Source organism: Xenopus tropicalis, chromosome 5 (assembly GCF_000004195.4).
Source record: "Xenopus tropicalis strain Nigerian chromosome 5, UCB_Xtro_10.0, whole genome shotgun sequence".
NCBI lineage: Eukaryota > Metazoa > Chordata > Amphibia > Anura > Pipidae > Xenopus > Xenopus tropicalis.
In genome coordinates this window covers 12,461,806-12,487,998 of record NC_030681.2, presented here as the reverse complement: position 1 = coordinate 12,487,998, position 26,193 = coordinate 12,461,806, and the positions used below count along the sequence as shown (strand labels likewise).

General features: G+C 41.0%; 1 protein-coding gene across 9 annotated transcripts in view; it reads right to left on the bottom strand.

The window, feature by feature from the left end:
• esrrg (estrogen related receptor gamma) overlaps positions 1 to 26,193 on the bottom strand; it is a 161,027-nt gene that overhangs the window by 114,747 nt on the left and 20,087 nt on the right. For 4 of the 9 annotated variants that reach the window (XM_031901422.1, XM_012962579.3, NM_001100210.1 and 1 more), the window contains 1 exon segment: positions 25,534 to 25,663. The exons of the other annotated variants lie outside the window; for them this stretch is intronic. In XM_031901422.1, coding sequence (XP_031757282.1) covers positions 25,534 to 25,577 — 44 coding nt within the window. In that variant the 5' untranslated portion in view covers positions 25,578 to 25,663. 9 annotated transcript variants of the gene reach the window in all.

The following is a 26,193-nucleotide window of genomic DNA, read 5'->3' as shown; positions in this document are numbered from 1 at the left end:
AGTAGACTCTTCAACCATCTTCTCATTCAAGAAGGGCTTCAGAGTTTCTGATGTCTAGAGGTCTTTATAGCTGACCTAAAAGAATTGAAATGGTGGAAACCAAATCAACTGTTTACTAACTTTAGAAATAGTTGATTTCCTTCCTTGCTCACAATGGAACTAATTCATTCACCCAATTATAGAAGAAGAGTGGACTCTTCAACCATCTTCTCCTTCAAGAAGGGCTTCAGAGTTTCTGAAGTCTATAGGTCTTTATTGCTGACCTAAAATAATCAAAATGGTGGAAACCAAAACAACTGTTTACTAACTTTAGAAATAGTTGATTTCCTTCCTTGCTCACAATGGAACTAATTTATTCACCCAATTATAGAAGAAGAGTGGATTCTTCAACCATCTTCTCATTCAAGAAGGGCTTCAGAGTTTCTGAAGTCTAGAGGTCTTTATTGCTGACCTAAAATAATCAAAATGGTGGAAACCAAAACAACTGTTTACTAACTTTAGAAGTAGTTGATTTCCTTCCTTGCTCACAATGGAACTAATTCATTCACCCAATTATAGAAGAAGAGTGGACTCTTCAACCATCTTCACATACAAGAAGGGCTTCAGAGTTTCTGATGTCTAGAGGACCTTTATAGCTGAGTCGAAATGGCGTGTTAATCTGTCTTCTATAAAGCCACCTCTGAAAGAACTTTTTCCTGAACTTAAATTCTATTGTGACTTTGTGGAAATCAAAATAATTGTTACTAACTTTCGAAAAAGTTGACTTCCTTCCTTTTTTTTTTCACAATGGAATTAATTCATTTATCCACTTATAGAAGAAGAGTGGACTCTTCAACCATCTTCACATACAAGAAGGGCTTCAGAGTTTCTGATGTCTAGAGGTCCAGCTTCTGACTATTAGAGCTATGGTTTAAATAAGTTTCCTGGCTAACAGGTTGTCCATCACAGATCTACCACTATAAACTGCTCTCGAAGCCAGTCTACAATGATCTGCATTTCCACCCATTTTTACAAGCATAACTTCCTTTCTATGTGCAGTAATAATATGTTAGAATTTATAGCTGTTTATTTTGGAGCATGGATGGGTGGGTAGAGCAATGATAAAACTAATTCAGGCTGGGTGACTTGTTTTGAACAAAAACATTCTCCTCTGGTAAGTCAGTAACATCAGCTTTTGGCTGTTAGTGAATAATGTCAACGGGCTGAGTGTTTGTTTCTTCTCTTTGAGTTCTGTTTGATCTACAAGTTCCTCAGCGGGGTTGATAGCTTTATATATCTATACATGGGTAATTTAGTTCTGTTGCAATGTATTTTCCTAGGAAAGGGAAATCGTAGACCAATACAGTAGTACTTTCTATCCCTTTTTAATTCAATATATGTTTTTATAGTGTTAGCAGTCGGTGAAGAGTTTGCCAACTAATAGCCAATATTTACTTTAATTATTATGTCCTACGGTGCTTAAACCATCTGTCAGATGGCAGCGCATTTGCACAAGGCTATGCAGATTAAAAATACTTAATTCCACTGATATCCACAGTAAGAAGCATCATTTTGCCCTGATCTCCCTAATTTTTCCTTCCAGATGAAGGCACCTAAAACATCAGCGGCAGGGTAGCCATTGTGGTGCTGTGTTTCCATTTGGAGTCAAGCAGCAAACAAGACTTCGGGAAGAGGGGGGAAGACCTTCTAATTACCACCAAGTTCATTACGCTAAAGACTTTGTGAGCTTCATTCCATTATGTTCAGCATTTCCCATCAGCTCCTGATTCACATTCCTCTCTTCTGTCGTTTTATTAGTCAAGGACAGAAATATTCACAATTATCTATAAATTCAGCCGTCAGACCGAGGATTTTTATCCTGGACTTTACTTCATTCCAAAATTGGAGGCACTAAAATTCACATTAACTAAAGCTGGGATCTAGAGAATATGGCTTTATTTCAAAAGCTCTTCTTTTTTTTGTCAGAATGAAGCTATTTTCAAAATGATGACTTTATCTGGGCTTAAAAAAAAAGGCTTTGTGCTGTGCTGATGGTGAGAGCCGGACTAGGTCCTCTGGGGAAAGATTTTGCTCAGGAACAGGTTTTACCGTGGCAAAGGGATTGTTTATTCTGTACTTTTATTTCTATTAAGATCTGTCTTATAGAGTTTATGCACACATATGGTATCTGTTATACAGGAACCCATTATCCAGAAATTACAGGAAAGCCCTCTCCCATAAAGTCCATAATTAAGCCTAATTGCTGAATTATAGGAAGTGCAAAGAGTGTCTTTGGAGGTTAAGGTCCCCATACACCTTAAGATCCAGTCGCTTGGCGATGTCGCTAGCGAGCGGATCTTCTCCCGATATCCCCCACCTACGGGTGGGTGATATCAGGCGAATCCAGGCTAATTCGATCATTTGGCCCTTGGGCCATACGATCGAATTATAACGACGGGTATAGGCAAAGTCGGTTCAGGGACCACATCAACAAAGCCGATGTGGTCCTCGATCTAACTAGATTTTTAAACCTTCCCGATCGAGATCTGCCCAATTTCAGGTCAAATATCGGTCGGCAGTCCCGTCGGTAGTGCCCATACACGGCTCGATTAGCTGCCGAATCGGTCTAAGGGACCAATATTGGTAGCTAGAATCGGCCCGTGTATTGGGACCTTAAGTAACTTCAGTAAATGGCTTCAATGCAAGCAATAAGTTACATCCACTACCTGCAGCCACCATGCAGGGCATGGAGAACAAGCAATGATGGGCCCAAAGCCAACATGGCAGCTGTAGAACAGAAGAGCACTGACCCTAGAGGGTGCCGGGACCTATGGAAGGGAAGGGAGGTTTTATTTTTTTTTTAAAAAAATATCACATCTAGGAATGTTTAGTGTGATACTGACATATTCCTGTAAAATGAACACTTTAAGACACAGCTGGAAGGTTGGCGTTTGGACACAAGACCCAATATAACTCTTTCTGTCTAGTGATACTCTTTGTTTGAAGGGATTGCTATTGTCCCGCTGCTAATGTTACATCGAGAGGAATACAGTTCTTCTGCACGGCTCAACTATAACACGAGCTTTTGTGATGCTGTGAGAGGTATCGCCAGATGAAAGGAGATGAAAGAATATCTGAAAGCAGATTGCTGATTTAACTTTATTGATGTTTCAGAGGGAGGAACATTGTCCTCTTTGGCCCCCACTGGGCTTTACAAGCATATGCCTCATAATATAGAGATTTTCTTCTGGCGATGGACAATATTATTAGCACTGGTTTATATAAGCATATTTATATGTGAACTTGAACAGTGATTAGCCATTTAGGGGGGGCAGCACTCCCATATAAAGAGTTGTCCCCCACAAAGAGCAGCCATGCATACCTACTGAATAGTCAGGACCTTATTTACTGCATCCAACCAGCAACCTTCCTGCTTTATATTAAACTATAACTATAAGCAGCCTTCAGTTGGACATTCTAATGATCCAGTTGGCCATGTATGAAGTCACTGGACTGATCGCAGGTACAGATCTGTACCTTTAATAGCCATTTTGGACTTCCAAATATGTAGTGCAACTGGCCACAGATCTGAGTTGAACAGTTGGATCTGCCTGTGTAGTCACCATAAATGTGGGGCCTGAGGCAACGTGTTCATGTCCCAGACCCTCAACCTATGTCCAGAGCTGCTGATCAGCCACACAGGCGATGGTGTATACCGCAATACTTGGTGGTGCAGCCAATCAGTATGGACTTTGCTTGTTATGTTATTGAATATAGCAGAGGAGCTTCCCACCCTTACCAGCCCCAAGCCCTGGAGCTTAATGCAGATATATATACTACTCCCAGCATTCATTTTTAGGAGTAGAAGACAATCCCTGTTATCATGAACAGATTTTTTCTTTCTGTTTCGTATCAAGCCCCCCATTTTGACGGCCAACATTTGCTCAGGACCCCTTTTAGTTCATGTGTCAGCCATTCATCCTCTTTGCACTAATATTTAGGATAGTGGTTCCAAACCTGTTGACTGCCTCCCCATGCAACGGCTGGGGGGCCTATTTGCTGCCCTAGGTACATCAAGGGGCCACACTTGAAGGCTAATAGACTTCACCTTAAATTACACCCTAACTGACCCTCAAGTTTGGCTTCTTAAGGTATGTAGGAGAGGAAACCAGCTCCTCAAATCTCTTTTTAACTGGATTTCCACTGTGAGGGGCTGACAGTAGTAACACTGGCTTCTCTTTTCCAATGAGCTCTTTTTCTGCTTGGATAAATTGCACTCTAACAATAAGGCAAGAAAAATATTTCTATACCACCCCCCCTTACACACACACACAGGCAAATCACTTAGTGGGAAAATAGACCCCGGCTGCTATGGTAAAATAATGTAGAAGAAAAGCGAAGGAAGCGAATAAAGTGTCATGTCAGAAATCACCGGTGCAACGTGCGCTTTCGGAAAACATGACTACTTTACAGAGACAGGGTGTCATTACGGCATCACAGTAATACGGTGCTTTGACAACTGCCGCTCCTAACATATCATCACTGCATTAAGGTGCAGCGGCTTAGTTGAAGCAAGGTGCCAAATAGCATTTTTTTTTCCCCCCGTTCCTGTTTGTTAATAAGACATCGCTCAAGGATTGCCTGGTTAGCTTGATGGAAACGCTCAGACAATTCAGCACGGCGGCTACTTATCCGAGACCGATCAGCAGGAAAAGCTTTCCTCTCGCTTGCAGGCTTGGCTGAACTGCTCTGCATTTATTAGCAGAAATTAACCTCTTGTGCGGGGGGGAGAGCTCCGGCCGTCGAAGGGTTAACAACATTATTAGCTGGCGGACGCCGTTAAATCCCTGTTTATTGGTTTATACCGACGCAAGCCAGGAATCTCTTTAAAAAGCTATTTTGAAAAGTAGTCTGATCCAATGATGGCAGTTGGGTTGGTAAAGGGTCTGAGCCTAACATCTTATGTTGGGGAAAATAGAATTTTGGGGTGTCATTTTTTTGGGATGGACTGCTGGCTTCCTAAACTGTTACCTATGGAATTCACTTGACTATAAGGCTTATTACTAACAGCATCGGACTGGGGTGTCCAGGGCCCCCCACCCGAAACATGAGTTGCCACCACAAACTAGCACTCTAACAATAAGGCAAGAAAAATATTTCTATACCCCCCCCCCCCCCCACACACACAGGCAAATCACTTAGTGGGAAAATAGACCCAGGCAGTTGGGCTGGTAAAGGGTCTGAGCCCAAAACTCATGTAGGAAATGGTGGGGAAAATAGAATTGTGGGGTGTCATTTTTTGGGATGGACTGCTGGCTTCCTAAACCGTTGCCTATGGAATTCACTTGATTGTGTCCCCCCACCCCAAACATGAGTTGCCACCACAAACGTCTGTCTCTTCCCCAACGTGTATCTTATATTTCTCCATTGCGGCCAAAAGGGGGTTGGGGGGAAGCGTCAATAGTTTCCAACTGGGTTTTCTCCCAGTGTCCCACCAAGTGAGACAGATACTAACAGAGCCGGGCCGAGTAGTACTGGTTCCGAAGACTCTTTGACCTGCTCCTGCCTGTCTACTTATGCTAACTTGCCTATCATGTCGGGTAATAACAGATAGGTGAGCACAGGTCAACCATGCCCTAGACCAGGGGAGGGCAAACTACAGCCCGCGGGCCACATCCGGCCCGTTGGTCTTTTTAATCCGGCCCACCAAGGATTGGTGTGTCTCGCTTTTCCTAACAGAGACCGCAATCTTCTGTCTTTCAGAAAATCCTGACTCCGCAAGTCTCATCACGCGAAACTTGGCGTCAAGACTGCATGTAAGCACAGCGACGCAAAACCTAGGGGACTGACGAGCGCAGATGGCGCTGGCCCGGCCCGTCTGTCAAATTTTAAAAGTCAATGTGACCCCTGAGCCTAAAAGTTTGCCCACCCCTGCCCTAGACACATGTATCTGCAACCTATCCCTAATTCCTAGATACTAATACATGCAGTCATGCCTTTCCAACCCAAATGCACCATAGCTTGTAAGTGATGCATCTGCAGTTAGACTCAGTTCTGTACTTTGTACACTGGGCTCCATTTATAAACGAGCCTTTGTATCTCAGCCTATGTATTTCTGATTGATCTGGCATTTAAGCGTCAATGTCCCTTTAAGAGCCGAGGCGCTTTAGCCCCCAGGCCGTTGATCCTGTTCTCATTATTCAATCCTCTTTGCAGCTGCACATAAGTATTCCTTGTTTATGGGGAACCGCCTGTCATAGTGCTGGCATCTGAACGAGAAACAGAAAATCAATACCGCCATTAAACGAATAATAACCACGTGTAAATATACTTGCGCTGTTTTGTATATGTCCATGGGTTTTTTTAGATGCCGGAGTCGCCGTACAACCCATTCAATTACATGCGTGTCAGTCGCTGACCTGTGGTAAGGCCTCGAGCAATTGCTTGTGTGGGGCCAGATTTTATATATATATATAGATGCAATTGGAACCCTACATAGGGGCAACCATATATGACCCCATTCTGCCCTACTATATACACTATCCCACTGTTACAGCCCCCTCACTCCTCTGTTGCTCCTGCGAGCAACACAAAACTAAAGCCCAGGGCAGACTCCCCTGCCAGCACCTCCCTCACAACTTCTGCCCTCAGGTACCACAACTCCCAGCATCCTCAGCCAGACCCTGTGCATCTTTTTCCCATACCAAAGAGATCTCAGCACTCCGAGGGAAGATGATGTGCACCGAAGGCTAATTTCGATCATTTATAGCGCGTCCGTGTCTGGCACCGGAACGCACAGCGATCCTTTAGTGCCAAAGTCCGATCAATTCTTATGATGGTACTTTGTAACTGAGGGTGACATTTCATAGTGATGGCTTTCATTCTGATTACAGAGCAGAGATGTACGGACAGGGGGAACGCACACGTATAAAACAAACTGCTACCATTCAATCGATAGAGCCCGGACATATTTTAAGAAGAGTCTTTTATAGAGGCTTTCGGGGTGAGGCGGTGGCACCGGAGTGAAAGCTGACCCAGGCAGGGGCATCAGTACATGGGCATCAGTACATGGGCAGGAGTGGGTGCGGGTCTGTGTATATATATATATATATATATATATATGTGTCCATACATGCAACTAAATACAGTACGGCCAGAGGGAGAAACAGTGGCAGAGGGCAGTAAATTAGCCCTTACCCCTATTAATATTGGCCACCTATTAAATCTAAATCTTATTGGGGGCAGAACAGCCCTATTGGGTTTATTTAATGGTTAAATGATTCCCTTTTCTCTGTAATAATAAAAAAGTACCTGTACTTGATCCCAACTAAGATATAATTACCCCTTATTGGGGGCAGAACAGCCCTATTGGGTTTATTTAATGGTTAAATGATTCCCTTTTCTCTGTAATAATAAAACAGTACCTGTACTTGATCCCAACTAAGATATAATTACCCCTTATTGGGGGCAGAACAGCCCTATTGGGTTTATTTAATGGTTAAATGATTCCCTTTTCTCTGTAATAATAAAACAGTATCTGTACTTGATCCCAACTAAGATATAATTACCCCTTATTGGGGGCAGAACAGCCCTATTGGGTTTATTTCATGGTTAAATGATTCCCTTTTCTCTGTAATAATAAAACAGATCCTGTACTTGATCCCAACTAAGATATAATTATCCCTTATTGGAGGCAAAGTGTGAGTTCTGTGACGACCCCCCCCCCCATAAGCCAAACTATCAGTCTCTATTCTTAGTCCTTAGCCCGAGGCACCAGGCTGTGATTTGTCCATTAGTGAATCTCATTGACCTGCAGCTCATGTGACTATTAATGCATTGCAGCACGGATGGGCGGGCACACTATAGCTGGGGAGTACTGCGTATGTTGCGTATGCTGGGGTGTTGGAACAGTATTGTATCAGTACAGTATCTATCTGTCTGTCTGTCTGTCTGTCTATCTGCAGAACAGTGACCCAATGCAGTTTATTATGATCCTTTATTTCTGGCCACTGTCCATTAGAGGCAACAAGCTAAGTCATTCCAACACAAGCCCCATATGGTAACATTTAGTTTTAGCTCAGATAAGGACAGAAATAGCCAAATTGTTGAACCTACAGCTGTTTCGTTGTACCCAGCATCCCCAGCTAGCCACCTGGTCTCCAAAAAGGCCCTAGAAATGACCCACCCAACTGTACATACACATAGTATATACAAAGAACCATGAAAAGGACAAGGTGGAAGAGATCTGGGGCAGATTGCCCATGGAATTTGTTGTCAGAGCAGCAAAACAGACAGAAATAGGTTGGCAAATCCCATTTTTTTTAAACCCATGTGCTGTATTTATGAATGGAAATTTTTGGGAAATCAGTGCAAATTTCCCGGGCTGTTATAAATAAACACAGAGGCTTCCATTACGATGGGTCATGTTATTCTGAACTTCAGATCTGTAGTTAGTAAATACATCTCAAAAGCCCTAATATCACAAACGCCATACTTTTCCATCTCCTCTTGTACCATAATAAGCCATTCGACACTCAAGATCTGTTGTTAGTAAATAAGACATCTTAAAAGCGTTATTATGAGGAACACAATACTGCTCCGCCTTGTCTGTGCCATACATAAGCTATTCTGTACTCAAGAGCTGTTGTTAGTAAATACAATATTTTAAAAGAATTCATATTAGAGGGAACGCCATACTGTTCCACCTCATCTTGTGCCATACATAAGCTATTCGACACTCAAGAGCTGTTGTTATTAAATACAACATTTTAAAAGCATTATTATGGGGAAGAGCATACTCTTTCACCTCTTCTTAACCCATACATAACATTTTGAACTCAAGATCTAATATTAGTAAATACATCATCTTAAAAGCACTAGTATGTGGCAAATCTTACTCTCTTCCAACCCATCTTGACCAGTCCATATGATAGTAAATACACAGTATACAAAGCATTAATAGGAGGAACACCATACTCTTCCACCTCATCTCGATTTATACCTAACATTCATCAAACTAAAGATCTGATTTTAGTAAATACAGCATCTTAAAAGCACTAATATGTGGCAAAGTTTACTCTCTTCCATCCCATTGTCACCAATCCATAAGATATTCTTTACACAAGATCTGTTGTTAGTAGGTACAACATCTTATAAGGAGGAACACCATACTCTTCCATCTCCTATACCTGAGATACGTTAAACTTAAGTTCTGATTTTAGTAAATAGAACATCTTAAATGCACTAATATGTGGCAAATTTTCCCTCCCATCCGATCTTGACCAGTCCTTTAGATATCCAGTACTCAAGATCTGTTGTTAGTAAGTACAACATCTTATAAGAAGGAACACCATACTCTTCCACCTCATCTCGACCTATACCTGAGATACATCAAACTCAAGATCTGATTTAAGTAAATACAACATCTTTAAAGCACTATGTGGCAAATTTTACTTTCTTCCATCCCATCATGACCAATCTGTAAGATATTCTGTACTGATCTGTTGGAACACCATACTCTTCCACCTCATCTCAACCTATACCTGAGATACATCAAACTCAAGATCTGATTTTAGTAAATACAACATCTTAGAAGCAAATTTTCTCTCCCATCTGATCTTGACCAATCCATACGATATTCTGTACTCAAGATCTGTTGTTAGTACACAGCATACAAAGCATTAATAGGAGGAACACCATACCCTTCCAACTCATCTTGACCTATACCTAAAATTCATCAAACTCAAGATCTGATTTGAGTAAATACAACATCTAAAAAGCACTAATATGTTCCAAATTTGCTCTCCCGTCCCATCGTGACCAATCCGTAAGATATTCTGTACTCAAGATCTGTTGTTAGTAGATACAACATCTTAAAAGGAGCAACATCATATTTTTGAAACTACCAATCCATCAGATTACTCTCAAAAACAATACCTTCATTCCAAACCAGAATGTATTTCATATACAAATAGAAAACAACCCGGAATAATGAGAAACTAGTTTTTGTTTCAAATGCAAATCTTTATATATATATATATATATATATATATATATATATATACATGCACCCTCTGCCCTTATTAATGAAACAATGCAAAACGAAAGCCAAAACAAATCCGAGTAGTCGTGAATAGAATGCTCCGCCGTTTTTATCTCCCTGTCGTTTGTAGCAGGGCTCTGTAAGTTGGAAAATGACGTTTCCCTGCAATCAGTGTTTAAGTGAATGTTTGTCCCAGTGTGTCCCTGCATGCTGTCAGCTCCCGGCGGGGGGGCTGCTGAGTTGTTACTACATTTGATTTGATTGCCAGTAGGAAACGTCGTTTCCACCAACTGTTTGTTGCCTTTTGGAAAGCTCTGCTCTCTCTTTCGACAGCCTCCCCTGATCCCATTTTGCCAGTAGAGCCTCGGCATATGTTGCAGAGAACTCCAGTTGACAAACAAAGTGACTGGCTAATTGTATTTGAATTCACTGTAGTCAGTTGTCATCCTTACCCTTTAATCTGCATAAAGTTTCCAACCATCCCTATTGCCAAACACTGACTTTATTGGCTCCGCTTCCCCTGATCGCTGAGCACTTTATTTCTAACTTCGTTTTTTTTTTTTTTTTCTTTTCCCCCAACATCTTTATTACTCTGATAATCACAGAATAGCAGAGGGACGGGATCAGATGCTTAATCCCTTTCAGTTAGAGCTGTATAAGAGCCTGCGGCAAAGCACTGGGAAGAACTGGAGCCTTATGAGGGCAACTTACAACTTAAAGCAATAAATGGAAACAATTTTAATGTTCTATTTCCCCTTTATAATTGTCTAATGGAAAGATTAAGAGATGGATATGCAATTATTTCCTGCTTGCTTTGTAACTCGTAGCTTCGATAATTGTCAAACTGACTCTGAAGGTGCAGCCATTGTTTAAATTGTGGTCACAACCTTTTTTTTTTTATATTCCATATCGTTTGTAGCCCTGTTATAAGCCCCTTAGCGGGAAGTCTGGCACTTGAGGGGCATAGTTCCACGTACTTATAGTCGACACAGAGATATGCCATATGGCTTAGCCAGCATAGGTATTGCCCTGAAGTATTAGACTGGGGTACCTTAGACCCACAGTAGTATTGAACCTCTAGCCCCACCCACTGGTTCCACCGATTCTGCCAAACACCTTAATTGTAAGCTCTACATTTCAGGGACCTCTTTCCTACATGGCACTTAATCTGTATATGTATATGTGTCCTCCCTGTGTAAACTGTTGTACAGCATTGTGTATTCTTGTAGCACTTTATAAATAAAGATATATATACATACACTTCCACCCACCTCTGGTCGACACTATCACCTCCTGCAACTGTCTAACAATTCGGGCAATGCCCCTCTACCTGCGTCACCACAGAATGAGGCCCTGGCAATGGAGGCAGGTCCTACCAGAACTCTCAGTACCCCAGTTTTACTCTGTTCTTCTCTTCTCCAGAATTACCCCCCTAGATTTGCTATTTGGGACCTGTTATCCAGAATTCTCGGGACCTGGGGTTTTCTGAATAAGGGATCTGCCCCCAATAAGGGGTAATTATATCTTAGTTGGGATCAAGTACAGGTACTGTTTTATTATTACAGAGAAAAGGGAATCATTTAACCATTAAATAAACCCAATAGGGCTGTTCTGCCCCAATAAGGGGTAATTATATCTTAGTTGGGATCAAGTACAGGTACTGTTTTATTATTACAGAGAAAAGGGAATCATTTAACCATTGAATAAACCCAATAGGGCTGTTCTGCCCCCAATAAGGGGTAATTATATCTTAGTTGGGATCAAGTACAGGTACTGTTTTATTATTACAGAGAAAAGGGAATCATTTAACCATTAAATAAACCCAATAGGGCTGTTCTGCCCCCAATAAGGGGTAATTATATCTTAGTTGGGATCAAGTACAGGTACTGTTTTATTATTACAGAGAAAAGGGAATCATTTAACCATTAAATAAACCCAATAGGGCTGTTCTGCCCCCAATAAGGGGTAATTATATCTTAGTTGGGATCAAGTACAGGTACTGTTTTATTATTACAGAGAAAAGGGAATCATTTAACCATTAAATAAACCCAATAGGGCTGTTCTGCCCCCAATAAGGGGTAATTATATCTTAGTTGGGATCAAGTACAGGTACTGTTTTATTATTACAGAGAAAAGGAAATCATTTAACCATGAAATAAACCCAATAGGGCTGTTCTGCCCCCAATAAGGGGTAATTATATCTTAGTTGGGATCAAGTACAGGTACTGTTTTATTATTACAGAGAAAAGGGAATCATTTAACCATTAAATAAACCCAATAGGGTTGTTCTGCCCCCAATAAGGGGTAATTATATCTTAGTTGGGATCAAGTACAGATACTGTTTTATTATTACAGAGAAAAGGGAATCATTTTCTAAAAATTAGAATTTTTTGCTTATAATGGAGTCTATGGGAGGTGGCCTTTCCGTAATTCGGAGCATTAAAACATAATACACAAGGGACATGGTTGAAGATAAACCTATCTGCATTTAAACCTTAATATTCTGGCTACCATTGTAAGTATCCCACCAGTGTTCCCTGGGCTCTTCCTATAGCGAATCCCAGTAAGCGGAACTAAAGTGAAGCCATAGAAACATAGTACATAACCCCTGGTTGGTCAGTCCATTTACTGAATCTTTAAATGTACATAAGATAAAGCCTAGAAGTAGAAAGGAGGAAACCTGCTGGTGAGACTGATGGAAAACTGTGTCCATGTCATGAAGTAATTGCCCTACAACTGTAATTAGCAGAAGGCGCAGGGGAAGGCGGGCGGCTGGTTTTATGGAGATGACAAGGAACCGTGTAAGGAAGAGAAAATAAAATAAGAGCTGGCTGCTGGAGCAGGAAAGCCATGTCTTTAACCAGATCAAATTCTAGAAATTGGCTGTCAAGACGGGATTGTTGTGATTTATACCCGTCTATCAAGAGCATGAAGGAAAGACAGAGAGAGAGGCCGCGAGCGGCTGTCGCTTCCATTCGCAAAGCACCTTTAATTTCCCCCCGCACCATCTGTTACCAAATCTAATTCACATTCGCCCTAATCTGGTTTAGTTCTGTAATACTAATTCTCCTTCTACCTTCACAAAAGTTGCTCTCCATTAAAGAAATAAACCTCGGTGTTGGTAAAGCCGCGTCCAGCAGAGCAGGCAACGGCCACTTTCCATTCATTTTCACAGAATGTATTTATTTGTTGGGGTAATACATCTCCTGCATTAGAGTGCAAGCCCAGTGGGCTTCATTGCCCAGACAAATTGTCTTGCACCTATTACCATGAGTAAATCATTGGGTGCACAATGTACCAACTGGAGGTACAAGGGGCTTGTTTATATGCCAGCTGGGTAGCCACCAGGGGGTGCAGAATACATTTCAGACAGTTTGGGGTGTATATAAGTATAAATGTAATGGGCAAGTGAGGTGGATATGGCACTGTGCATGCAATGCGGCTATGAAATGGGCATCCAATCGGTGTAATGAGCTTTAAAGACCCAACTTGATTGTACGCCTAGCAAATGTGAGTGGATATATCAGACCATGGCTTCCAATATAAGTCCTTATATGGCCACCAAACTGCCAGCTGCAATGGCTACAAATAAGTACATTAAAAATATTCTTGAGTTCTTGACCCCACAGTTTGGCCACCAGGTGTGACCACCAGGCCTTATATGTAACACCCTTCGCTAACTGGATCACCTCTATCTAAACTCACCGTGTTTAGGGACGATTTGTTATTTGACACAATACAAAGGGATTAGACAAAACCAGGTCACAGAGGGTGGGATGTATATTCTATAGTCACCCTGTGAACTGGTCATTCTCGTACTGTTTTAAAAACACAGACTCAAGCTACGGGGAACAGTGCTGGTCATTTAGCAAAACAATCAGCTGGAAGGGGGGGGGGTTCATTTTAATGGTAACCACGTATTGTGGAGGGTGAAAGTAGCACCACGAGCCTCAGAATTGTACAGGGCAGCATTGGCCTTAAGCTCATCTGTATGTTTTTATTAACGAAGATGTATAAAAGAATGTGACATATATAATATTTATATATATATAATATATATGTAAAAAATGCTGATGCACACCAGGAAAATTTTATCAAAAAAAAGATACTTAGTTTATTTAGATCTAAATAAACTAAGTATCTTTTTTTTGATAAAATTTTCCTGGTGTGCATCAGCATTTTTTACATATTTACATTGTTTATCTGATTTGCACCCAGGTTGTTATATATATATATAATATATAGATATAGGTATAATAGGTGTGTGGATAAAATGAAGGAGCCTAATGCTAACAGGCCTTTAGGGCCCATGGAACACAAAGGTACTAATTAATAAAGAGCTGTTGTGTTTTATAGAACACAATCATATATATATATATATATATATATATGCTACTCTAGAAATAATCCATAAGGTATCATTAATAAGAAACATATAGATGATGCAGAATGCAAAGCTTTAGTTAGTAAATGAATGGCCACATTGACTGTTACCCAAAAATTGGCATGTACCCCAAAACGGAGAGCAGCTGTAGAGTAGTTATTTATAATCAACTGGTATATTAAATATAAAATCAAAGATGTCCTTAGAGTAGTGATCCCCAACCAGTGGCTCAGGGGCAACATGTTGCTCCCCAACCCCTTGGGTGTTGCTCTCAGTGCCCCCAAACCAGGGAGTTATTTTTGAATTCCTGACTTGGGGGCAAGTTTTGGTTGAATAAAAACAAGATTTCCTACCAAATAAAGCCCCTGTAAGCTGATAGGGTGCATAGAGGCCCCTAATAGCCAATCACAGCCCTTATTTGGCTCCTCCATGAACTTTTATGGTGCTTGTGTTGCTCCCCAAGTCGTTTTACATTTGACTGTGGCTCATGAGTAAGAAAGGTTGGGGATCCCTGTTATAGAGGGTCCCACAATTGTAGGCTGAATATAAGGGCATAGCCAATGTCATATCTAGACATTACCCTGCCAAATATTTCTTTGGGGGTGATCATTTGTTTTAAATGTGTATTTTACTATATATATCCAGCTAGGCCCCCTATAGTCTATGCAAAGCGCCCTTAGATGCCACTAGAGTGTTTTATCAGCAATAAAGTTTTGTATTTATAAAGATATATGGGAACTGCTTGCCTTCTCCAGGGGGTAGAACAGAACATAACAACCAATAGCCCTCCTGATAGTGACTTGGGGCAAGTGTCCATTCTTTAAGTCTAGCAGGGTTTCTGCACCCAAACTATTGTTGTTGCTAGTAAGCTACTGGGGTACAGATGTTATTATTTTCTAGGATATAACTGTATCTCCCATAGTCTGTCTCTTAACCTTGAGTGCCTACAGCTTGCCGGACTACACCTCCCAGCATTCTTCAACATATAATCAGTGGAAGCAGAATGCAGGCAGTTGCAGTCTAGGAACATCTGAGTCCCCAAGGTTAAAAAAATAGTAAATGCATTATAAACCCTACTTATAAATAGGGTGCAATTTCCCAGGCAACATCTGACTCTCAGCAAGCGTTGATAAGTCAAATGAATCCTCAGCCCTGGGAATTGTACAAGAGCCATTTGCAGCGCCGAGAAGTGCTACATAATGAAATGGTATTCTTTAACTCAAATCTAATCAGATCACAACGCAGTTGCAGTTGGGAGCCACTTCTTTAAAATGGCATTGTCCTAATGAAATGATCCCGCCGGAAAGTGCCGGGGATTTCATTAATGCCACTTGTTATGCTGCGCTCTAATCGTTCCGCGGGTGCGTTCGGAAAGTGATCTGCAATCTTGTTTGGTGCCAATGGCCCGAGCTGCTAATGTGCCCGAAGGTGACAGTTAGAGAAAAAAGGGGGCTCTGCTAATGCAAGGAAATCGAATGGAGACAAATTAAATCAAGGGTGGCAGCTGTTGGTAGACTACAACTCCCAGCATCCCTTGAGAAATATATTCAATATATTGGACACTGTTTCTTTAAAATCCTGCAACATTTCAGCGCCCCTTGTTTCAGTAGTTACCCAATTTCTTCTACTTGAATAGATAAAGTCTCCTAGTACGCGTATTGACTGCAGACAATTTGCCATAGTGTACTTTAATATGCATGGTTTGCCATATGTATTCCCAAGGAGCTACGCCGATTGATTTTTGCACTTAAGACTATCAACATTTACGCTTTCCAAGCGTTCGATCCTGCATTTTCTCCGTTCGACAATCTATCCGTCCCGCAGATGCACTTTGTTTAGGAGGAGTTGTGCCGTTCTCAAGCAATTGCAGCACTGGAATTCCACCCTTGGTGGGGCTTTGTGGGTAAAATCTGAGCGGTTGGCACCTTATAAACCAGCAATACCTGTCCTCCATGAACTAAACAGTAATTAATATGGTTTCTCTGAGCCCTGTACCACCTGTAACCCCCTATGGCCGCCATGTTTACCAACCTTCCCAGCCAAAATATTAAATTGCCTTTACGGTGATGGCAAAACCAGAAGTACTGTTGCCCCAATTAGAAACTAGTAGTCCCCTTGTAGGGTTATATCCTTTCATTTGAATGTCTATATAGGGAGTGGAGCCCCACTGTTGAATAATAAGGATACTAGTGGGGTTTACGTCCTGCGGGGCAAGGTGCAAACATGGGGGCGATCTATCCTGTTCTTTGCACTTTCCTCCCTCCCCTGCAGGTAGAAGAATTGCCATTTTGTGCAAGAAACCCCATGAATGTATTTATGAGGGATGGGATAAGGAAGGGAAGCATATAGGGACCCCCATCCCCAATCGTCCCCTAACCTGCACTTGGGACAGAGGTGATTTACCTCGGACAGAAGTGCTCCTTAATTCTATAAATTATAATGAACAAGATACAATCTGATTGGCTACACACAGGTCAGGGAACACATAGATGGTGTCTAATATACAGGTATGAGATCCGTTACCTGGAAACCCAATATACAGAAAGCTCCGAATTATGGAAAGCCTGTCTCCCATAGACTCCATTTTAATCAAATAATTCAGATTTTTAAAATTGATTTCCGTTTTCTCTGTAAAAACAAAACAGTGCTTTTTACTTGATCCCAACTAAGATATAATTACCCCTTATTGGGGGCAGAACAGCCCTATTGGGTTTATTTCATGGTTAAATGATTCCCTTTTCTCTGTAATAATAAAACAGTACCTTGTAATTGATCCCAACTAAGATATAATTACCCCTTATTGGGGGCAGAACAGCCCTATTGGGTTTATTTCATGGTTAAATGATTCCCTTTTCTCTGTAATAATAAAACAGTACCTGTACTTGATCCCAACTAAGATATAATTACCCCTTATTGGGGCAGAACAGCCCTATTGGGTTTATTTCATGGTTAAATGATTCCCTTTTCTCTGTAATAATAAAACAGTACCTGTACTTGATCCCAACTAAGATATAATTACCCCTTATTGGGGCAGAACAGCCCTATTGGGTTTATTTAATGGTTAAATGATTCCCTTTTCTCTGTAATAATAAAACAGTACCTGTACTTGATCCCAACTAAGATATAATTACCCCTTATTGGGGGCAGAACAGCCCTATTGGGTTTATTTAATGGTTAAATGATTCCCTTTTCTCTGTAATAATAAAACAGTACCTGTACTTGATCCCAACTAAGATATAATTACCCCTTATTGGGGCAGAACAGCCCTATTGGGTTTATTTAATGGTTAAATGATTCCCTTTTCTCTGTAATAATAAAACAGTACCTGTACTTGATCCCAACTAAGATATAATTACCCCTTATTGGGGGCAGAACAGCCCTATTGGGTTTATTTAATGGTTAAATGATTCCCTTTTCTCTGTAATAATAAAACAGTACCTGTACTTGATCCCAACTAAGATATAATTAATCCTTACTGGACCCTATTGGGTTTTATTAATGTTTTATTTATATTTTAGTAGACTTAAGGTATGAAGATCCAAATTATGGAAAGAATCCAGAATATCCTTGGTCCCGAGCATTCTGGATAACAGCTCCTATACCTGTATTTAGATTTATATCAGGGTTACATTATTTCTTATAATCAAGAGCTTGAAAGTATTAAGGGATCCCTCAATAAATACGGAAATGAACTCTAAAACAACCGACTAATATATAGAGTAATTCTGGGGACAATTTCTATCCCCCCTTCAATAAATATATATAGATATATATACATAACTAGATGTGTTTTCTTCTAAACTTGGACCATTGGTTTCCCATTTATTATTTCAACCCTAAAATGTATGTAAATAGGGAATTGTTTGTACTACCCACACACTTACGTTAAGTAAGATTTCAGATTTAGTAATCAGCTAAATGGACATGGAATAAAGGTTTTAGTATTGTTTTTTATTTGGGAGTAAAATCAATATGTTAGTACCATTTATTAATGGAAAGTACTATTTACTCACAGGCGGTACGGCTGCCAAATCACCAAATGCATATTCTGGTCGAATAACCTCTATTGCATAAAGAAAAAATCCTAATGTCTTATTGGCTTAACTAAATCTAAAAAGGGGAAAAAAAAAATACAAGAAGGAGAGAAAGAATGTAAAAAGGATTTTGCATGTGAATTGAACTTAATAGGTTTGACATGGACTAACCTTAAAAAAAAATCCAATCCACTCAAATCCCTTTTGAAGGCTGCGGCTGAAATTTGTGCAAATCTTATAGAAGTAGCCGAGCCGCTGTGTTTCCAAGCTGTCTCTTTCTTTTGGAGATCTAAACCTCGTCTGACACACATCGCACCCACCTTTTTAGGAATTTATTCTGGAATAAGGCTGATTTCTTTTTGGGGGGGGGGGTTCCACAAAAAAGGCAAAGCAGATTCTATTTTGTAATATTTTACATTCAAAGCATTATTTCTTGCTTTTTGACTACGTGTTTCTCTTGGCGCATCCCTTATAGAAGAGAAAAAACTAAATTACTAGATACTGTCTATTAACTTTTGTTCCAGTTTTCTGAAAATCTACCCAATATACATAATTATATCGGGCACATAATAATACATTAGTATTTCTTTGTTTTCCATGTGTTTTAGAACTTTACAGCCACCCAGATGAAGTACCAGTTTGGCCAATGTTGTTACTCCAACGTTTTGACAACAAAAACATTTTGGTGTAATGGCCATACATTATAACAGGGGTGGGCAAACTACGGCCCGCTGGTCTTCTTAATCTGGCCTGCCGACTCCACAAGTCTCATCACGCGAGACTTGGCGTCTGGGGACTGACGAGTGGAATCAGCGTAACGCTGGACGATCCGTTTATAAGTCAATGTGGCCCCTGAGCCAAAAAGTTTGCCCTCCCCTGCATTATAAGATCCATTATAAGGTTGCCAAACAAGCATGTCTTTCCACCGATATGTCCATATAAGGTGGGAGATATCAGAGTAATCCAATGGCCTGGCCCTCAGGCCAAACGATTGAATAACAATGATAGGAATAGAACCCGTAGGAGCGAGGACCCCATCAATGAATCAATGCGGCCCCAGATCCAACAGGAAAATCAACACTTCATGATTTTAGGCCAGATATCGGTTGGGTAGACCTGTCTGATGTGTCCATACACATCTGCCTCAACATTCCCACCTTTAGTGTCTTTAGATAATTTGGTGTTCAATCATTTTTTAATGTAAAAGAATATTTTACTCCAACTAGACATCATCATTTGTTGTTCTACTTTTGGGAATACCCCACCCCGGGTTCATACAGAGAGTTGAGCTCATGTCATTGGTGAGAAAAGAAACTTGCAGCTTATGGGGGTGGTGGGACTCAAGACTACAACTTTATAATGTCATCATACGGGGAAAGAAGCAGGGGATATTTAACTGCAATGGAACCTACATTTTGGTGCCATCTTCCAGATGGAGGGGAGAAGGTAAATTAAGTAGTAAATGCATGGGGATTAAGTTTACAGAGGGGAGTATTTGGGAGTCTATAACTCAACCATTGGGTGGAAAACACCTTGATGAGTTTGAGGGCCACTCACAAGCAGGAGTCATGGAGCTTATCATTCATGCATTAGGCAGAAACCAGATGGTGGACAATCTAGGCTACAAGTCGTAGGTTGAAGGCCAAACCTTTTGCAGCAGTAAAAAAGTGGCTTCTCCATTAATTAAGCAGAAGTAGGGGTAAATAACTTTGCCAATACAGATGTAGCTGCTCCTCCCTCCTGCAAAATTCATTCACTCCCCTTTACACAGTTTCCAAGCGTATTTCTGAAACTGGATTCTCTTTTTTGGCGACATGATTTATAACAGACGCGTGCATGGGATTTCATGTGCTAAGCCTCTGTGGTTTTGTGGTTGTTTTGGAAGATCCCAGATTTACTTTGGTGCAATAAAATACGAAGAACAACTGCCTCTTTTTTATTTTTTTTTCAATTGTGTATTTCTTTTTTTGTGGTTTCTGTGGGTGTCAAATGTTAAGGAAAGAAAGTGTCTGGTAATCTAGAGATATTTATGTTAAAGAAAGATTTACTCCCTCTTTGTACCGAGAAGCTTACAAGATCTGCATTATAATTATAGTATGAATTTTAGGATAGTGGATTCATTAAGTGACTTTCCAGTTTACTGCAATGCAGGGAAGTCAATAGAACATCACTTCAAGTAAAGTTAGGTTGATGGTGGCTGAAAAGGGACAAAAAGTCTTCCTCTGCTCTCCCATCTGGTCATTTTTGGCAGGGCGGTCCCTATTCACTGACCTGAAAAGAATCAGGACTGAGTGGAGTTTGAAGCAAGCCGTAGGCATGGACGTCGGGTGTGGTTTGAGAAGAGGAGATTGTATTTAAACAAATGCCAGGGATCAAACTGATCATGTTCTGGTTATTCCATAACGAGAAGCATATGGGTATAATGGGCATTAACCCACTGGCCATGGTGGGAACTCATACAAAAAGATTACACCATGGGGCTGATTTACTAACCCACGAATTCGAATCCGAATTGGAAAAATTCCGATTGGAAAACGAACATTTTGCGACTTTTTCGTATTTTTTGCGATTTTTTTCGGCGCCTTTACGACTTTTCGGAAATTATCGCGACTTTTTCGTTACCAATACGATTTGCGCGAAAAAACGCGAGTTTTTCGTAGCCATTCCGAAAGTTGCGATTTTTTTCGTAGCGTTAAAACTTGCGCGAAAAGTTGCGCTTTTTTCATAGCGTTAAAACTTAAAAGGCGCGACGTTTTGCGCAAGTTTTAAAACTACGAAAAAATCGCAACTTTTTGCGCAAGTTTCAACGCTACGAAAAAATCGCAACTTTCGGAATGGCTACGAAAAACTCGCGTTTTCCCGCAAAAATCGTATTGGTAACGAAAAAGTCGCGATAATTTTCCGAAAAAAAATCGCAAAATATCGATCATTACGAAAAAAACGCAATCGGACGCATTCGGCCCGTTCGTGAGTAAGTAAATGGGCCCCTAAGTGTCGTGCATCATAAACCTTATTTCCATGGGAAGGGGGGATCCTAGGGGCATCAGGAGAGCCACATATGAATTCAACGTTCCTCTGAGAAAGAAGCAACACTATGGAACTTTGCTGGACACTTGGTTTTATATTTAGCTCCAATAGAACAGGGCAGACAAATGAAATAAATATCGGACTGTTTGTAACTTGGTAAAATGGTAAAGTGAATTTGACAAACAAACGATAGCCCCTGTACAAAAGTGGCCTTTGGGGTACATTGTGTAACGATAACAAAACAAATGATTGGGGTTTGGGGATCTGCAATGGGTGCTCTCCAGCTGCAGCCCCCTGTAATGCCTGGTGGCCAGACCCCCCTACACACAGACAGCAGTTAATGCAAAGTTGCAAAGCTTGGAGCAGAGTTTCTATCCCCACACCGGATTGCACGATTCCCCCCCCCCCCACTCCCCATTCTTTATTTACACTAGCAACCTAAATAATTCACATTGCCTGTGGTTTTTTTTTTTCTTTTTTGGTCTGGCAGTGAATTCTTACAGTGCAGCCTGCAAAGAGCTATTGCTTCTTACCAGATGGACACACAAATGCAGCAGGTGGGACAGATGGCAGGGTGCCCTGTCTGACGCTAGCTGCCTTGCTCTGAACTGCCTTGTCTTTCAGGGCTACTTATGTCAGTGTAGCAGAAAGCAGCATGCAAGCAAAGGAACACATCGACAGAATTAGACGGGAATTAAATAACCCCGTCAGCACTGAGAAACTTCTACCGAAGATTTCTGAGCTTCCTTATATAATGGCATCACTATATTAAACACAACAAAGGCAATATTTCCTGAGCTTCCTCCATCAACTACCCTACTTATTCCAAAGATTCACTAATGGCCAAAGGAAGAGCAATGGTTTCAATGGGTGAAGCCTATAGAACAGTGAACCCCAACCAGTGGCTCGAGGGCAACATGTTGCTCCCCAACCCCTTGGTTGTTGCTCTCAGTGCCCCCAAACCAGGGAGTTATTTTTGAATTCCTGACTTGGGGGCAAGTTTTGGTTGAATAAAAACAAGATTTCCTACCAAATAAAGCCCCTGTAAGTGTGCATAGAGGCCCCTAATAGCCAATCACAGCCCTTATTTGGCTCCTCCATGAACTTTTATGGTGCTTGTGTTGCTCTCCAAGTCTTTTTACATTTGATTGTGGCTCACATGTAAGAAGGGTTGGGGATCCCTATCATACAACAACAGGCAACTTCTTTATTTGATCATTAGTCGTGCCTACTGGTCACATGATAACCATGACACAGCTTATAACTAGGGAAAGAGTTAAATAGATGAATGATGCATAGAGAATTAACAATTAGTATTTATAAACAGAATTGACAAGTGACCATGTCTTGTGTTGACAGTCCCATTAGACACCAAGTGAATAAATGTACCTCTTTATTTATGATGGTGGCTTTCAAGTCCTACAGCATCTATACAACTTGTATTCACTCTTTTGGGTGAAAAGTGGATGAAGTATTAACAAGGGTGTAACCAACCAAACTTTTATTTCTAACTTCTCGTACTAAACGTCTTATTGTTTGTAGGTGGCAACTGCACAGGTGCAATTTGAGCCAAAGTTGGACAAATGAGTTAATGAAGGCACTTGTGTTTGATTTAGAAACTGCATCTGTTCCATCCCTTAGTAAACACTTGCCTAAATATCTCACTATAGCTCCTTACGGAAACTCAGTTACATTAGGGACATCATTTAAAGTGCTAAAATCTATGGATCTGAGATCATATAAACTACAGACACTTGTATATAAGGTCCATCAAACAAACACCAACCCCCCCAGATTCAGGAAACGAGTCCCTGTGCCTCCAAGGGATAGATAGGAAGCGTCCCTTTCTTTAAAACAACAGCATCCTATATGAGCGTTGCCAGATTACAGTAAATGAAGACCTATTTAACCGTCTAGTTCCGACGATGAAGTTTCATATGTAAAAATTATTTTCCGACGTCGGTCATTACCATCGAATTTACAATACGCGTGAAGATTTGTGCAGGAGATGGATCTCTGTCTTACTGAAACTGAGAGCGGGTCGGTAATTTCACAGGCCCTGAACCACAAAAATCCATTTAGCTTGTAAAATGGCCGGTCTCTTTTGTATCCGGCTTGGATGTGGTATTTAGAAAAAAAAAAGAAACTAACCAAGTGAGTATTAATCAAAGGCTGCAATAAAGCTGCTATTGATAAGACTATGGCCTGGCCGAGGGCTTAATGCACTGTGCAAGTTGCGCTAATTGAAATGAGAATGCTGTGCCGTAAACTGCGCTCCACGCTTCCTCCTCCGAAGAGGTTAAAACCACCGAGGGAGCTCAGGGCAAATTACATCAGCAGATTTTATTGCTTATGACTTAAGTTACACAAAAACAATGAAGTTTTCATTTTGGTCAGGCTTTCTACCATTAAATACCATTTCAAAATGGTGTGTTGTAACTACCCCATTCCCAGGCAGTATAGTCAAAAGCTGGGCCAATTCTGTGCACCTATAGCCTGAAGAACCTTTTTGATGTTTATACAGAGCTCAACCCCCCCCCCCCCCCACTCGCAGTTTGGCATTATAAAGCATTTTCTCCATTAATTTGATGTACAATGAGGTGAGTGAGCCAAATCCTCAGTCTCTCTATAGAAGCCTTGCCCAGCGTAACCATGCACAGAGCGAAATGGTCAGGCCGTTTGGCTGATTTCAGTGACACCATAATTAATAATGGGACGCTATTGCCATAAACAGAAAGTATAAATGGAATTTGAATAACTTCTCATTAGCCTAATAGTTTCCTCTGAACTGTTCTTACTAACAGTACCGTACCTTGTGTGTGATTGGCACTTTACTTTGGCACCCAAAGCCCAATGATGTTAGAATGGAACAAAAACCAACTTTCTCTATCAAAAACCTTTCTCTATCCAAACCACCCCTAATGCTCACCCATCAGCTGCCCCTTTGCCCCATACCTGGTCTGAGAGAAGCTCAGGGTTTGGTGGGTGTAATGTTTGGCCATGTCAATCCTGATGTGCAGATCCCTGGCATTGATTATCAACAAGGAGCATTTGCACTGGAAATCAGCACCAAATTGGCTTTCTGTGTGCGTCAAGGTTAGTGGTTGATATGTCTGGTCTGGTCAGGTCATGTCTGGAGTATAGACTCCCAAGCGTTGATCATCGAGAAGAACAATTTCTTCTCGATGATAAACGTTTGGGAGCATGTTCTCCAGACATGACATAACCAGACATATCAGCCACCAACCCCTCTGTGCTTCTCTCAGATCAGGTATGGGGCAAAGGGGCAGCTGATGGGTGAGCATTAGGGGTGGTTTGGATAGAGAAAGGGGTTCCTTTGCAGTTGGTTTTTGTTCCATTCTAACATCATTGGGCTTTGGGTGCCAAAGTAAAATGCCAATCACACACCAGGTACGGTACTGTTAGTAAGAACAGTTCAGAGGATTCATTCTCCTTTAGGGGTTCCTACAGGTCTTGACTCAACTTGGTTGGACCATATCCACCAGCCTTAAACGAGATCCAATAAAGTTTTAATGTATTGAAAATGTGATTTTAATGCATTCTATAGATGCCTACATGCATCCTATTTCCATTCAACTCCATATTGGTGAATAGGAATACTCTTGTCTCAACTTCAAACCAAACCCAGGCAACTTGTGATCCTATATGGTTCCATTTGAAACTCCTAAAATCCCACTGACGCCTGCTAGGGGTCTCGGTGTTCTAGTCCAACAACATCTAGAAAGCTGCCATTGGCTCATCAATGTGTTATTGCATATGAACATGTGAAGGACATGCAAATATTAACATGTTAGTAGGGAGTGGGTATATTTGTTTAACAATACGAAGAAAGTATTTACCGTATGGCATGTTAACTGCACTGGCTGTAACCTTGCCTGGCATTCGCCAATGGACACTACACGTTCCCCCTAGATACATTGGGCAAGGACTAATATACAGCAGATATAGTATCCCTCAGCAAACACACAGCCCTTATGCACAGTGAGACTACATGTAGATGCATTATGCATGTATGTATGCACAAATAAGTAGAAAAAAGGTCTTACTTTATCCACTGTTGAGATATATTGGGCAAATCTCTGGAAGACATCTTGTTTTAAAATAAGGAATCCAACGAAATGCTCTTATATTATTTCCTATATTCTCCTTCAATAATTGCTCTTTAAATTCTGAAAACTAAGAGAGAGAAAATTCATTCTGTGCTCTCCATATAGGTATAATATATATATATTGCTCGCACCCTTTGCTGCAGGAAGGTTGTGCAACACATGCTCGCCCGGTAGCAAAGAGGTGAAGCCGGCATACATACACAAATAATGAGTCAATCACATCATTGCACAATGAGCTGCCTTCAGCTGTCGACCCGATCCTCTTGACTACAACTCCCAGCATGCCTAGGAATTCATTACCTCCCCAGTAGTTTATAAGATTGGCATCTTAACACATTCTTAGAGCCCCGCTCTATCACCCAGAGGGTTAAAATGTTGGATCCTGTCAGAGTTTTGATAGCTTCCTGCTTAAAGACAAGCGGGTTGGAGCGCCATGGTATGAAGCGGTATTAATATTTAATTCTTTTACTTATTTAAGTCACTAATGAGCACTTGTGTGTTACAAGCTGCCTGCAATTTGTATTTTACAGCTCGGCACAAAGCGTTTAAGCGAGGAGGCAGGGTTACGGGCGACCCCATGAATAGGATTTTGCCATA